This window comes from Anomaloglossus baeobatrachus, chromosome 3 (assembly GCF_048569485.1).
Source record: "Anomaloglossus baeobatrachus isolate aAnoBae1 chromosome 3, aAnoBae1.hap1, whole genome shotgun sequence".
In the NCBI taxonomy this organism is placed as follows: Eukaryota; Metazoa; Chordata; class Amphibia; order Anura; family Aromobatidae; genus Anomaloglossus; species Anomaloglossus baeobatrachus.
Genome location: NC_134355.1, coordinates 247,255,835 through 247,271,341, shown reverse-complemented (window position 1 = coordinate 247,271,341; position 15,507 = coordinate 247,255,835). Strand labels below are relative to the sequence as shown.

The window sequence follows — 15,507 nt, the reverse complement described above, 5'->3', positions numbered from 1 at the left end:
ACCCAATGTGAAAATGGGTTGTTTTCCATGTGGAGGATGCGTCGCATGCCCCAATATATGCCGTGAGAGTACCTTCACTGACGCTAAAAATCTTAAAACGTACGAGATACGGAAATATATAACATGCAACTCTCGAGCTGTTATATATTATGCAACATGTCCTTGTCCTAAAATCTATATTGGACTCACGACTCGTCAGTTGAAGGTACGTACTCGTGAGCATATATTGGGGATTGAGGCAGCACGTAATGCGACTAATATTGAAGATCTAAAAACCCTTCCAAGACATTTTGCTATATTTCACTCTTGTAATAGTGGTTTATTGAAGGTGAAAGGTATCGACCAAATTGATCTGGGGTTGAGAGGTGGTGAGATCAGCAGGAGATTGGCCCAACTTGAGGCCAGATGGATATACACATTGGGTACTGTGTGTCCATCTGGCCTCAATGAAAATATTAGTTTCGCGTCATTTCTATAGTACACATGCTGCCCTATAGGTCATATATATATATCTTTGTGCTGTATATGCATCTATTTTTTTAACTTATATATGTGGTAATTAATTTTTGTCTAATTTACCCCTTTGTTTTATTATTTTTAGCCATCTGGAAATGTGTTCTCATGAATAATGATATATTGTTTGACGGAGGAGAGTAAAAGGAGGAGATGGAGGATTTGACACTCATACTTTGTTTATCAGTATATACAACGAAGATGGTCGAATGATGAGGCTCTGTGGATATACAGAAAATGCTAAACAGCAATTACTATGGTTGCCTGGTGTATGGGGGACCTCTTCCATCTTCATGTGATACGTGTTCTAGAGATGTGCATAAATACACTAGTTTATGTTCTTTTCGGTGTAATACCTTCCGTCAAAATATATGTGCTTAAAAATATGGAGATGCACATATATACATATAATCTTCATGTATTTTCTTGTTTCATGAGATGACATATTTTCCAGATCACTTGTTGATATCACTTAAATATGGTAGTTTGCACATATATTTTCATTCGATACCTGCACGCACGGCTGTCACTGGTGGCCGGCCCTGATCCATCTGCTGTGTCTATACTGGTATTTCACTCCCGGGTTACAATACCCTGGGGCTGATGTCTGGTGACGCGGCAGCTGGATCGGCGTCGGCAAGGCGCCATGACAACGCGCGCGTCATTTGAGGGGTCGAATGACGATTGGAGACCGGCAGTATTTAAAGCCGGAGCTCCTGGGTGATTAGACACGCCCCCTGACGAAGGTAGAGAGCCGAAACACGTGTCGGGAGTCTTCTACACAAGCGGTAATTATAATCTATATGTTTCACTATTTATTATTGAATGTGGTTGTGACCTGCTGTAACAACGATAGCCTAAGGGAACTTCAGCCTGCATGTGGTGTGGCTGCTTGGTGTTCTTATAACACGGACAGTTTATATGGACGATATGGGTCTGTTTCTTTCCACTAGTTAAACCAACGGTATGGTAATCCCTGCCGTTTACTTGGTAGTACTGCTGTGCGGCATATTGCATGCAGTGATATATAAAACATATACTCTATATCTTGGTGTATTTTGACCAGGGCAATTTACTATAAACTATAAGAGTGCATGCTAGTCCGGTTGTATATTAACTACTAGTGGAGACAAATAGTATCACCATAATATATGTGCCTGTTTTGGAAGCCGTACACCCAGTATGGTATGTGGATTGGAGGCTTGCAGGATCTAGATATCTGATCTAATATATAACATATGTTACCAAGGCCCCCCCTTTTTTGATCAGGCATGGTTTATATCATTGAATTATGAGAGAGTGATCCCCGCTGCCTGCTTGATAAAACCTCTTTTTAGGTGAATCCTAGCATATAGACATGCTATAATTTATGAGATCATCCACCTCCTTTGAGATTTGGTACAGTATCACTGACTAAAATCTTAATATCCAGCATATAATATAGAGGCTTTCATTAATTAAATTTTTGACATCAATATCGGGTAAAATCTGATATATAGTGATCCCGGCTGGTTATCTGTTCAAATTATTTGTATACAAATTAATGGTATATATACTGTTTATATGCTGGATACTTTTGAGTACCATAATTCCTAATTGATTAATATGGACACTATATGTATGACTGGTGGATATATACTATAAGGGGATACATTTTTGCGGTCACAACTTTATAGTTCCGCTGTGTGAATTAAATGTATATTCTATGATATATATGATGCATAAATTGTGCCCACTGTAACACTTATATCATCACTTGTAAAATAAAAAATTATTTTTGTATAAAATTTATTGGGCTTCGATCGTTTGTTCTTTCTTCTTTTTCATGAGACCACTAAGGAATATCCTCTGGCCAGGGTGATGATTCAGACGGCCAAACGTATGGGGCGCCCTGATGTGGGTGTAGCTCCAGATCTGCTATATCCGGTTGTCATAGGACAGGACTTTGAGTTCTTTCGGGACTTATGGAAGACAGAGGCCGGGACTGATTGCACAGGAATAAGTCGGCTCCTGTCTACGGAAGCCTCTTTTCCGCAAGAGGTTATACAGGTTCCCGGTGGGACATTGAGGTACACTGAGGAGGAGGTACCTCCACGTAAGGACAGTCCTAAGTTGGGGGTGACCAAAGATAATGGGGGACTGGCCCAACTTAGCGACATGACCGTTAAAGTAACCAATGGTAGGGTGACCGTTGAAAACGGGAGAGCTCTAGACAAGGGGTCCGACACCTGGTTAAATGGGGGGGTGGTAGTCCAGAACACCAGAGGGAGTGACGTTGACTCCACAATAGACACTGACGTTACTAAAGTGACGAATGAGTACAGTGACAGACTGATGAGCAAAGAGGGGAAATACTCCTCCAGTCGCCGAAGGCGCAACTGGTGCAGAGGGGCGGAGCTAGCTACAATCTACGAAAATACGGACCAGGTAGAGACAGGGTCCTGTATTTCTGCCCACAGTGCGGATTCCCTTCCAGAATCTGAGTGTGCAGAGAAGGTTGAGAAAGGCACGTTGCCGATAGCAACCGCTAATGTAGAGTCGAATAGCAAAAGCATGCAAAAGGAGGATGTGTCTGTGCTGGAACTGACACATTGTAACAACAGAATTGCAGGGAAAGAACCGACCAAAGAAGTAATGGCGGTGTCTTCTATAATCTCCAAGCATGAAGCTGGTGGTCTGTCGGATGAAAGCGCTGTAGGAGATGATATACTACAGAGTAATATAGGAGAAGTAAACCTAGACAGTATTGGTGGAGTACAAATCCACAAAGGTCCTGGTGAGCGGACCGGTAAGCTACCCAGTGTTGAGGTACTGAATGTTGAAAATGGTGCCAAGGTTCTAAGAAGAACAGAGTACCGTGCTGAAGGGAGTGACACCCTGGTAGAGGGTGATGCTGTAAGTGCCCAAGAGAAGGCAGCGGGTGTCCCTGCAGAGATCCAAGAGGAAGTTGGAGTGAATGCAGTGAAGTCCCAAGACACGGCTAGTGCTATAAAAATGGAAAGAGCCTCGGAGGAAGAGGTGAAAATCGGACATAAGGTCTCATCAGGAGCTGAGAACCTGACTGGCTCAGTGGGTAAGACCAAGAACATGGAGGAAGACAAGAGACCTCAGGACCAGTCTAGTGTCCTTAACAGTGAAGGAAGCAAACCAGTCTTCAAGTGCTGGATAGACGTGCCAGAGAACTTAAGAGAAGCCTGTGCCTGTGAGAGGGTGCATGTGCATGAGAGATTCCAGAAGGCCGTAGGGGCCTGTAAAGTGTACTTTGCCGCAGAGACTAATCGGTTGGTGGTGTGCTCTTTTAGTGACGTCACAAAGAAGCGAGTGGCCATCCTAAGTGACATGCACCTCCGGTGTCTTTGTACGAAGTGGCTCATCACTGCCAGGAAGGAGGCAGAGGCCAGACGCTTAGCGCAGCTGACCTCAGGGTTTCAAGAAGTGGTGGTTGTGAAGACAACATTGATCAGGCTGGCATTGAGAGCGCTAAGAAATAACATTAAGAAAGCCAGGAAGGTTCCAGGGGTTACAGCTGTTCACTTCGAAAAAGACAGCGGAACCTTCCGGATCTATGGAAAAACTGCAGAAGCGGTGAAGACCGCTCGACGGTTATTAGAGTTTGTTGAAGAGAGCATCCAAGTGCCCAAGGAGATGGTTATGAGGCTTATTGGAAGACATGGAAGAGCCATGCAGGAGATGGTGGATAAAACTGGCGTGACGAGAGTAAGAATTGATATTCATAATGAAGCCAGGCTACCCTGTGAAATCGGTATGGTTCCCGGTGCCATTGCGGGAACGACAGAGTGTGTTGCCGATATGCGAGTCCTCCTAGAATAGCCTGGGATACTTGGATGACTTAAAACAGTTGAATTTAGAAAGACAGAGAATTGCGAACCAACTCCGCCAAGTTGGTGGGGGATGGCGACCCTATAGGGGCTATGGACCCGAAGAGGAAGGTAGCTCGCTCGATGAACAGGTTACCTCAGAGGGCGAAAGTGAGTCTGTTGATAAAATGGGCCGGGGTCACAGAGGACCCGGATATTTATCAGGCTATAGTACGGACTCTGAAGGGTCTCCGTCCTGCGAGACACAATCTGAAGGACTGAATGAAAGGAGGGCTGCAGCGTCAGCCACAGACGCTGATAAGAAAGTACGCTATCCGAGACCTAGACGAAGATGCCCGGGTAGAAGAGCCCGTGAGAGAGCGGTGAACGGCTCATGCGGACGACCTAGTTATGGCGTCTCGTCTATCATCTCCTCACAGAGGCTCCTCGATAGGGAGGCCCCTAGTGGTCAGGGTAGCTCAGAGACTGACAGGACGATGGTGCCGACTAGGGGAGAATCTCCCTCTTGCACAGACCTTAGGCGACAGCCTCGGTGGGATGGGTCTGGTCGGGGACCGTGTCTGGGAAGTGCGTTTCCTGTGCCGGCTTTGCTGACGGGCGGTCTGGCGACGCCGGAAGCTCGAGGGTGTCCTGAGGGGCCTTCTTGCCTGTTAGCGCGCAGTGGCCCTGATGCCCTGTCTCGGGCGCCCCTCGAGGGTATCGAGTGTTCAACCCCACAAGTTTGAACAGAGGGGGGGGATATGTGACGTAGCGACCACCAACGTGGTAAATGATCGCTATATGTCACAGTGGAGAAGGTATCTGCGATATCTAGACGAGAAAGGTTGCTATGAGACTTGTAGTCCACAAAGGCTTCTTGCTACACATAAGGGTCAGGTTCCCTTTAATAATCCGAAGGTGCTCTGTAGGGCTGAGATTCACAGACCTCCACCTGTGGGTGTGGCTCGAGGGGTTAAAGCAATCCAGTCTCAGAACCTGGGTGGAGTGTGTCTAGGGCAGCCTAGATAGAGAATAGCTCCAGATGTCCAGTGTGTGGACTGGAAACAAGTGAGAGCAGGGAAGCTCTGAGTGTGTCTAGGGCAGTCTAGATAGAGACTAGCTCTAGACTTCCAGCGTGTGTGTGCTGGGAGAGAGTGAGAGAAGAGCCGAGAGCTCTGCATGGAGCAGCTTGTGTGGAGGCTGAGCACAAGGCTCCGATGTTAAGTCTGAGCCGAGACTGAGGTGAGTGCAGACAGACCAGGGCTGTAGGGCCGAACCTCTCCTGGAGGAGACACAGACCCGTGGTCTGCAGATGGCCCTGGGGCCGAGAAGGAACCTCAGCTAGAGGTGTCTGCTGGCAGGTGCCAGAGAGTAAGGAAAGTGGTTAACTTCCACTATGAACTTGTAATAGAGTCTGCTCTGTAAGCTGCAGAGCCGGAAGCCTGGAAAAGCTCCAGGCTGGCGTGGGGCGCTTATAAGTTTGTGGACCCTCCTGGAACAGCCGAACGGGCATCGTAAGACCGTCTCCTACGGCAAGGGGTGCCTGTGTGACGGTGACCCATATGGACGGTGCATAACCCGGCTGTGTTTCGGAGGAATTTACATGTACAGCAAGGACAATAAAGCTGTTTGGATCGGACTATTTGAGTCACGGCGTTTTTGTAGTCCTGGGGGACCCCCACCCCGCTACATTACATACATACATACATACACTCAGCTTTATACATTGGATATATATACGTACTGTATATTTATATATATTAAAAAACTATTAAAAGTGTGATTATTGTAATTATTTTATCGTTTTTTATTCTTGTATTTTGTACTAGATATACTGGTATCTGGAGATGCATCTCTCCCTATCAGTACAATATGCCTGTAAAGAATATCATTTAGCCATTTAGATATAATAAGAACCCTCATATTTTGCAACTGAGGCTCACTAAGTTGTGAGTTTGAACACTGAATTAATTATAAGTAAACAAAGACATAAGTGGCCCTTCTCCCAACATCCCTAGTTGGAAAATTAGAATCTACAAATCTACAATAAAAGAAAGTAAAATGATAAACCCCAGAATCAGAGAAACGTGTGATTGGGTGACCTCCCCCCACGAGTCCCTGTAAAGCTGAACTGGCACTTCACTTGCAGGATGTCCGCTACTGCTTCTATGGCACCTAAAGGCCGCTTTACATGCTGCGATATCATTACCGATATCGCTAGCGTGCGTTCCCGCCTCTATCGGTTGTGCGTCACAGGCAAATCGCTGCCCGTGGTGCAGAACATCGCCCGGACCTGTCACACTACTTACCTGCTTAGCGACATCGCTGTTGCCGGTGAAGAGCCTCCTTTCTAAGGGAGCGGTTTGTTCGGTGTCACAGCGATGTCACTAAGCGGCCACCCAATAGAAGAGGAGGGACGGAGATCAGCGGAACGTAACATCCCGCCCACCTCCTTCGTTCCTCATTGCCGGTGGCCGCAGGTAAGGAGAGGTTCCTCATTTCTGCGGTGTCACACACAGCGATGTGTGCTGCCACAGGAACAATGAACAACATCGTACCTGCAGCAGCAACGATAATTGGGAATGGACCCCCATGTCACCGATTAGCGATTTTGAACGTTTTTGCGATGATTCAAAATCGCTCATAGGTGTCACACGCAACGACATCGCTAACGCGGTCGGATGTGCGTCACAAATTCCGTGACCCCAACGACATCGCTTCAGCGATGTCGTAGCGTGTAAAGCGGCCTTAAATGACAGAATAAAGAGAATAACTTATAATGGTTAAAATTCTGTAAAATGATAAACACACTTTGATTATTTCTTTGCTGCATGGCAGAACGAAACACCACTTCTTACACCTTGGGTTAGCTCATGATTACACTGTGAGCCTACTTTGTACTACAGATAAAAGTCATGCTGGAATAATGCTAACAGGCCCCATCTCGTCTTCTAATAGGATTGTTTGGGATTTCATCATCAACCATTCCTTTATTCAATTATTTTCATTATCTAAACCATTACGTTCAACTGGTAATTCAGTGTATCAGATTAGAGGCCAATCCTTCAGTGTTAATTATCTTCTACATGGGACTGCGGCAGCTGGTCTTATAGCAGTTTGGAGAAAGAAATGATTCCCAAACCCTGGAGAAGTCATGATGAATTATACCTTATATTTAGAACCTAGAATGTGATGTCTGCAGATTTGGAATATTACGGTATATTTAGAAGGCTTGTTCAGATAAAAAGCTTGTTTTCTTTTTAGAAACCGCACCAATATTATATGATCTTAGCTCTAATACCATACACATGCCATAAAAATAGTGGTTCACTGTCTAGAAAATATGATGCATTGAATGTATTCTCATGCATTAAAATATTAAAAAAGTTAAAGGCAGTGGTGACACAGTAAAGTGTTGCCACACTAACTGTGATATGAAGACGTTTAGTAATGATATCAATTGATTCTCGGTATCAGTTAGTTCCACTCTGCGATGTACATTTTTGTCAGTCTGATCTCCCAGCACTGTTTTTCTTAGCTTTGCTAAAGCCTCAACAGCCAGGATCAGTGCTAATGCTGATCCGATCCTGGCAGTGTTCATCAGCGACCACAACATCTACAGGATTTGGCAAAAGGGAGAGGTCTCCCTGTATCACAGTTACTGATGCCGATGGGTTGTTATAGAATCTGGGGGCCAAATAATGGCCCAAAATGGCTTACCATCTTAGAGCTCCTCTTATACCCTTCCTAACACCATGGCTTATTTACCAAATGTCAGCAATTAGACTCATTGAAGTTCAAGTCCTTTACTAGGAAAATAGAATTGGTAATAGTTTTGTTTTTAATTAACAAAATACAAAGTAAATCTGCAGGAATAAGATTGTTTGAAAAGTAAGAAGTGATTATTATACACTTGAGATCACTGAAGTCAGTAATAATATAAAAAAATCCATCATGTAGAGTTTGTTCACAAACACTGACTCCACAGGCTTTTTTTTCTGCACCATACTTTGACCCCTTTGTGTGACCTTTGGTGGATGATTTTGGTGTAATTAGATTGGTTAGAAATTAATGGATGCTGTGCTACGATTGGCTGCTGTGGGCAGAAAAGATTTTCAGAACATTTTCAGAAAGTGTAACATTGAGTACAATGTCAGCGAGTCGAAATGGTTTATTAATTCATCCTAAAAAAGTCTAAAAGCTGTGCTACTGCACAATGGCAGCAAGTCTGCTTCAGTGCCTGAAAATTATTCTGTGCATTTGAAAGAAAGCTATGAGAACTTCACAGTATTCTCAAGAAACATAATTACTAGGAGCAAGGATGGTCAATATGTAGTGATCTGAAAGTTCTCTTTTTGCTCCTTGAGCAGCAAGGAGGATACACAAAGTACCCATGCTTTTTGTGTGAATAGGACAGCCAGGATGGACTCATCACTGGAGCCAAAAACGTTGGCCATCGAGAACATCTTTGCAACCTGGACTCAAGAACATAGTTGAGGAAAGTTTAGTTGATCCCAAAACCCTGCCACCACTCCACATTAAGCTTTGACTGATGAAGTAGTTTGTGTACTAAGTTTAAGGGACTATCAAAAGAAGAATTGAAGGAAGGCATTTTTGTTGGTCCAGATATTTGGAAACTCATAAAGGATCATGTGTTCAAAACTAAAATGAAAGCTGTTGAGAAAAGGGCCAGCGATTATTTTAAAGAAGTTGTGAATATTTTCTAGTAAACAACAAAGATCCAAAATTAAAGTCCATTGTGGAGAAAATGCTGAAATGTTTCAAAGCTAAATTTAAAGTTACATTTTTTACATTTCCACTTGAACCACTTTCCTGAAAGTCTTGGTGCTGTTAGTGAAGAGCAAGGATAAAGATTTCATCAAGATAACAAGAAGATGGAACGACAATACCAAGGTACATGGAACAGGAATATGATGGGGAACTACTGCTGGATGCTACACAGAGAAGATCCACAGCCCTTCTATAAGAGAAAGGTATTAAGAGAAGCTTTGAAGAGAAAAAGGAAATAGCTTGAGAATAAAATTCCAATAAAGTTGCAGAATTAATGTCATATACATTTTTATATATAATATTGTGCACATTTTTGGCCACAATAAAGATTTTTCTTGTTCATATTGCTTGTACGTAATTTCACATGCGTTTTGTGCAAAATCCATATATAAAAAAATCAGGGCATAAGAAAACATAAAAATCAGTCACTGGATTTGAAATACTTTTGGTAAACCCCAAATTTGCATACCTGTGTAATTTAAAGAGAAATCTATATTACATCAATATTTGCTGTGAGCAGTTCTAGGTACATTTGTACAAAGTTTTTGAGGAGACATTGTAGGAAGATTGTTCCAAACATCTTGGAGCACTAACCATAGATCTTCTGTAGATCTAGGCTTGCGCAAATCCGTCTGTCTCTTCATATATTCCCAACTTACCGAAAAGGACATGAAAATAAAAAAAGATCACAGAAAAAAAAGGAAGTTTTACTTACCACCATCTCACAATACCAGTGCACTACAGAATGTATCAGACCACCATGATAAAGGTGGGGATTGCTCCACCTATATTATGGGGATCTCCAGCATCCAGTAGTGCACTGGTTTTGTGACCTGGTGTTGGCAAGGTAGGCTGCCTTTTCCTGTGATGTCTTCATATATTACTAGACAGGCTTGATGATGTTGACATGAAGGCTCTTTGCAGGCTGTATCATCACTCTCAGGTATCCTCGTTCTTCTTGATGCTAAAATAGCTGTTAATGATATTAGCTATATATTTGGGTATGTTGTCCTCCTCCAGAATAAATTTGGAGTGAATCAGACGCATCCCTATAGGTATTCCATTATGGAATAAATTTTGCGCATAATGCAATAACAGGCGATCAAAACGTAGCATCTGCGCAAAAACGTCAGCTCAAGATGCAAAAAATAAGCTATCATTGAGCCACAGATCACGAAAAATGAGAATACTACGGGTCAAGGAAAATGGCGCAAAAAGTGCACCACTCTTTTCGGACAAACTTCTGATTTTTTTTTTTTTTTTAACCCCTAGATAAAAGCAAACCTATACATGTTTGGAGTCTACGAACTCGTAACGACCTGAAGCATCCCACTGACTTATCAGTTTTACCATATAATGAACACAGTGAAGAAAATATCTCAAAAACCATCATGCAATCGCACTTTATTTGCCATTTTTCTGCACTTGGAATTTTTTTGCCGTTTTCCAGTACACTGTATGGTACAAAATTATGATTATTAATAAAATTATTAGAGAAAAATAAATATGGTACCAATAAAAATGTCACTTTTTTTCTATGTGCAACCCATATACCCAGTCGAGTTTCAGACCCCCCTGTGTCACAGGAAGTAGTTAGCTGTGTCTTCCGTTAGAGCTTAGGTTTTAATAGAATCAATGGAATACAATTTTGTCTGAACTCTAATTAAATCTAATGCAACACATCATAAATCAAGAAGAAATAATGCTGTCTTGAGCGTATCGATTTGCCAAATATCAATTTTGAGTCAAATTTCCTGAAATTTGCTGGTTCCCAAGAATTTGAACACATGAGGATCAACCAAACAAAAAAACAAAATGGCCACTGCTCTGTCACAGACCCAAAAAGGTTTCATTATGAGCTAAGCGTCGTTTCCTGTTTCATGTCCATTTCATTTGAGGCCTGGATGGGCACATAAAGAAGTAAGTTAGAGTTAGGGGCCATATTGAGGTACATCTTGGTGTGATTGAATGGCTTTTATGTTTTTTAGACCCAGCTTAATTGTAAAGTTCTGTGGAATATGTTTACGTTATATAAATCTGCATCTCCTGGCAGAAAAGCGTGCCAAAACCGCATCACATTTTTGGTGCGTTTTTCTGCCAGTAGATGCAGATTTGGTTTAGAAATGTCTGCAACTAAATACTCAACATGCACACATAACCTAATGATAGTGATATAGCGATTTCACCTGAGGTCACAGCTGGAACCCCATGGAAACAGACAGCTGTGACCTCAATCACTGACGTAACTGGCCTTACAGCTGCGGCTCCATCAGTGTGTCCCACAGGCCGCAGTGAGCAATCATGTTTTCTAATCTGACTGTGCACTGCAACCTCAGGATGCAGCAGAGCCAGGATTGTAGTGGGATGCTGTGGTGTGGATTACGCTGGACCTGCAGGGGTGTTTTGAGGATTAATAAATTGGAGAAAGTGTGGGTTTTTTGCTGTTTTTTTAAATAAAGGATTTTTCTCTGTGTTTTATATTTCTTTCCTCTTATAGAATTAATAATGAGAGGTCTCAGAGACACCTCTCCCAGTAATTCAGGGCTTCGTGTTCGCTGTTATTTTTTAGCAAACACAGCTCTCATTAACCCCTTATATTACCCCAATTACGACTGCGCCAGGACAATAGGATGAGCTGGGTAAGCGCCAGGATTGGTGCATCTAATGGATGTGCCAATTCTGCAGTGGCTGCAGGCTGCTATTTTTAGGCTGGGGGGGCCAAAAAACAATGGCCTCAGCTTCCTGAGAATACCAGTCCCCAACTGTCCACTTTATTTTGGTTGGGAATACAAATTCGGGGGGACCCCACACCATTTTTTAAAAAAAATGTATTCAAATGATTTAAAAAACCTGCATGGGGTCTCTTGTATTTTGATACACAGCCAAGATGAAACATAGCTGTCTGCTTTATCTACGCTGGGTAGCAAGATATGGGGGACCCTGTTATGGATGGTGTTTCTGTTGGTTTGGCTGTTGCTGGTTGTGAAGGGGTTAAGATTCTTCCTGAGGATGTTTCTGGGCTCCCTCTATTGGCCAGTGCTGGAAGTCAGTGAGGTTCTGTGCTTGTCAGTGAGACAGGTGCGGGACTTGATTCTAATTACAGTGGGTCAATCATGTCCAGTCCTTGGTGTATAAAGGAAGACATTTCGCCTCAAGCAAACGCTGGTGATATTGTTTCCAGTGAACATGTCTTGAACACCAGGTCCTCCTGTTATGTCGGCGTGTGTCTGTGACCCACTGGACACTTCAGCGTGCTCCAGCTGGTCTTCTTCTCTTGGAGATCGCCAGTGTTGTTTGCTACAATTTGTCTGCTTCTGTGGATTCAATTTTTGCCTTTCTCCCTAGTCATCCTGATCTCGCTTTTGGAGCCTGGGATAAGTACTTTGTTTTCTAGCCTGTTACTGAATAGTTTTCATGCATTTTTCTTTTATCTGCAATGTTTATTTTAATTCTGTTTCAATTAGTTTTGAAATGCTATGAAGACTGTTCATTCTTAGTGGAAAAAACGTTTAGTGGAGTTTTTTCTCTCTTTCTGAACATTGTCCTGCGTTTTTCAGTCATATATGCGTCTTGTGCTCCATTGTGTTCACACTGATGAGCTTTAATAAGAGGACATTGCTGAGAATCCAGTGAAGACCTTTTTCCACTACTGTTGCATATTTACGTTTTGTTATATTTAGTATACAGTTTGTTTACCACATCATTGGACTGCTCACTATTAGTCCTGTTGGACATTGAATATTTTTCTGCCTATGGCTTTTGCTATTTACCCAATTTTTGAGACAACCTCTTTTGGATGGTGCCCTGCACAAGAGTTCCCTGATGTACTGGGTGGAGGATTGTGTGGTCCTAAGGGAATTGTGATCATCAGGAGTTGGCATATATTAGGGGTTTTGCTGGCTGCACCATCTAACCTATCCTTTTGTGTCTTAATTAGCAGGGCCTCTCTTTACTCAAATCTATTCCTAACCAACTATGTCTTGTTCGCTTCTTATAGCATCATCAATATATGTTGGGGGCTGTAACTATCCCTTTGGGGCTGCTCTGAGGCAAGTTAGGATTCCTTTCTTCATCTTTGAGGCTAGCTAGTTTCTTAGGTGGTGACGAGGCGTCTAGGTAGAGTAGGCACGCTCCACCGCTACTTCTATGTGTGTGTATACATAGTTAGGGGGTTGCCGCCTGTTAGTTACCAACCACTCTTGTGCTCTTTTTTCTGGGTTTCCCAGATTTTTTCTTCCTGAACTCTTGGGGTAGTGGCTCTCAGTTCTTGGGTTGCCACTATCTCTGGATAAGGGAAGGCATTTACTTTTGAATGGGATATCTACGGGAATGTCAGCGGTCTCTTGACCATAAAAGGACCCTCTGTATATTTTTCCCATTATTATATTATAATTTTACACTTCACTTCGGGGACCCTGACAGCTAGTATAATTGCAATAAATCACAGATGCTGTCACATAGGGGGCGCAGGGGAAGCAGTGAACATTCATAAGCTTTAATGAGCACGACCGGAAGCAGTGCGACAGCTGCACGGAAATTAATTTAAAAAAAAACGGAATGGCGTTCCCCATATTTTTGATAACCAGCAAAGGTAAAGCAGACATTTGGAGGCCGGTATTATCAGGGTGGGAAGGCCCATGGTTATTGGGCCCTTCCCAGCCTAAAAATAGCAGCCCACAGCTGCCCCAGAAGTGGTGCATACATTAGATGCACCAAATCTGGCTTTTTGCCTGTCCACTTCTCAGTTGCCCTAGTGCAATTGGGGTAATGGTTTATGAGGTTGATGTCAGCTGTGAATGGTTATCTGGCATCAAGCCCACAAGTTAGTAATGGACAGGCATCCATCAGACATCCCTATTACTAACCCAGTAGATGTAAACAGAAACCCCCCCACAAAAATTTTATTTTAAAAACACCAACCTGCAAGAGCCGGCAGTAGGGATGACTGGTGATGTCATAAGGTTACCGCAGTTCATGGCAGCCAGTTCTCGTGCTACCTTCTATGTGAGCCAGCTGCTGTGAACTGTGGTAAACTGATGACATCACCACTCAGCACACTTGCCACCTCTCACGCAGTGCAGCAAGAAACTCAGCAGTAGCTGCTGTTATTGCCTATGGGACTTTGATCTTTGAATGAGGCTCCATACCCTGAGCAACTGAACAGGGGGAACATTGTGAAACTTCCATGTGGACTATGTCCAAACTGTGTGGGAGTTGTTTTGGGAATACATTGGTGAATGAGGGACTGTGTCCTGCCTTTATTTCTTTAAGTCTCTCTTTTTATGTCTTTGGAGTTCTTTTTTGGATTTGTTGGATTTCATCAAATCTTCATGGCTTTTTTTTTTTTTTTAAATAAATTGGTGATTAAGAGCAAGAGTTGGTGGGTGTCTTTAAAAATAAAAGATACATTTTTTTAATTACTTAAATAAATAATTAAAAAAACAGAGTGGGATCCCCTCTATTTTTGAGAACCAGGCAAGGTACAGAAGACAGCTGAGGGCTGCAGCTCATAGCGGTCTGCTTTACATGCGTAATTTTTTCATTTAATTATTTATTTGGCTAACAGCTGCACATGCTATGTAGCTAAGTATTTATTATCTATCATCCATCTATTTGTACATCTATCAATTGATCCATTTCGCTAGCTATCTTTGTACATCTTTAACATATAAAAACATTTATTTCAGTGTCATGCGTTTTTTTCCCGTACGTGTCACATAGATATCACACAGATGTCACACATATGGCATGCGGATGACACACACGCATGGCCACATGGATTGACAAAATGGACCATGCAGCACTTGCGTTTTTTCAATGGACATGTGAAGGGGGCTCAAGAAAAAGCCAATTTTTGAGAAGAGACCCCTTTTGCTGTCAGTAGATTGTGTTCAAATGGAAACATTTGGCCTCCTTGACCATAACACCATCAGAGCCCAGATTTCTTTAATCTGCACTGGCTGTGATAGTTATGTGTAACAAAACCAGCTTTTCTTTTACACAGATTAGATAACTAAGGTGGCTCAAAATTTGAAATGACACAAACACGAGCTTTCCTTACCTACATTTCTCAAACTTTGCACAGTGACTGCGAATCCTTTCGTTCTGGGTAGTAGATGATGTTTCAGCTTAGGAAGGCCTTTGGCTTCAGCAACTTGCATACTGATTTCATGTTTTTTCTCCGTGAAACGTGTACCCTCACAATGTATTAGAAACTGAGAACAGAAGAAACGGTAAATGAGAGAATTTTTTTAGTTTTGTGCAAACACTGTATTGATTTATTTCATAGGTGTAAAATATTTATAAAAGATTAGGAACTCCAACTAATAAGTCAAATAACATAATACACACTATTCTGGATTATCATTATGTGGTCTTATTGATT

The 15,507-nt window shown here is 42.6% G+C and overlaps 1 protein-coding gene across 4 annotated transcripts in view; it reads right to left on the bottom strand.

Annotated features, from left to right (window-relative positions):
• Positions 1–15,507, bottom strand: part of AGPAT4 (1-acylglycerol-3-phosphate O-acyltransferase 4) — a 342,565-nt gene that overhangs the window by 52,747 nt on the left and 274,311 nt on the right. For all 4 annotated transcript variants that reach the window (XM_075338227.1, XM_075338226.1, XM_075338225.1 and 1 more), the window contains one exon: positions 15,184–15,337. In XM_075338227.1, coding sequence (XP_075194342.1) covers positions 15,184–15,337 — 154 coding nt within the window. The remainder of the gene's footprint in view (positions 1–15,183; positions 15,338–15,507) is intronic.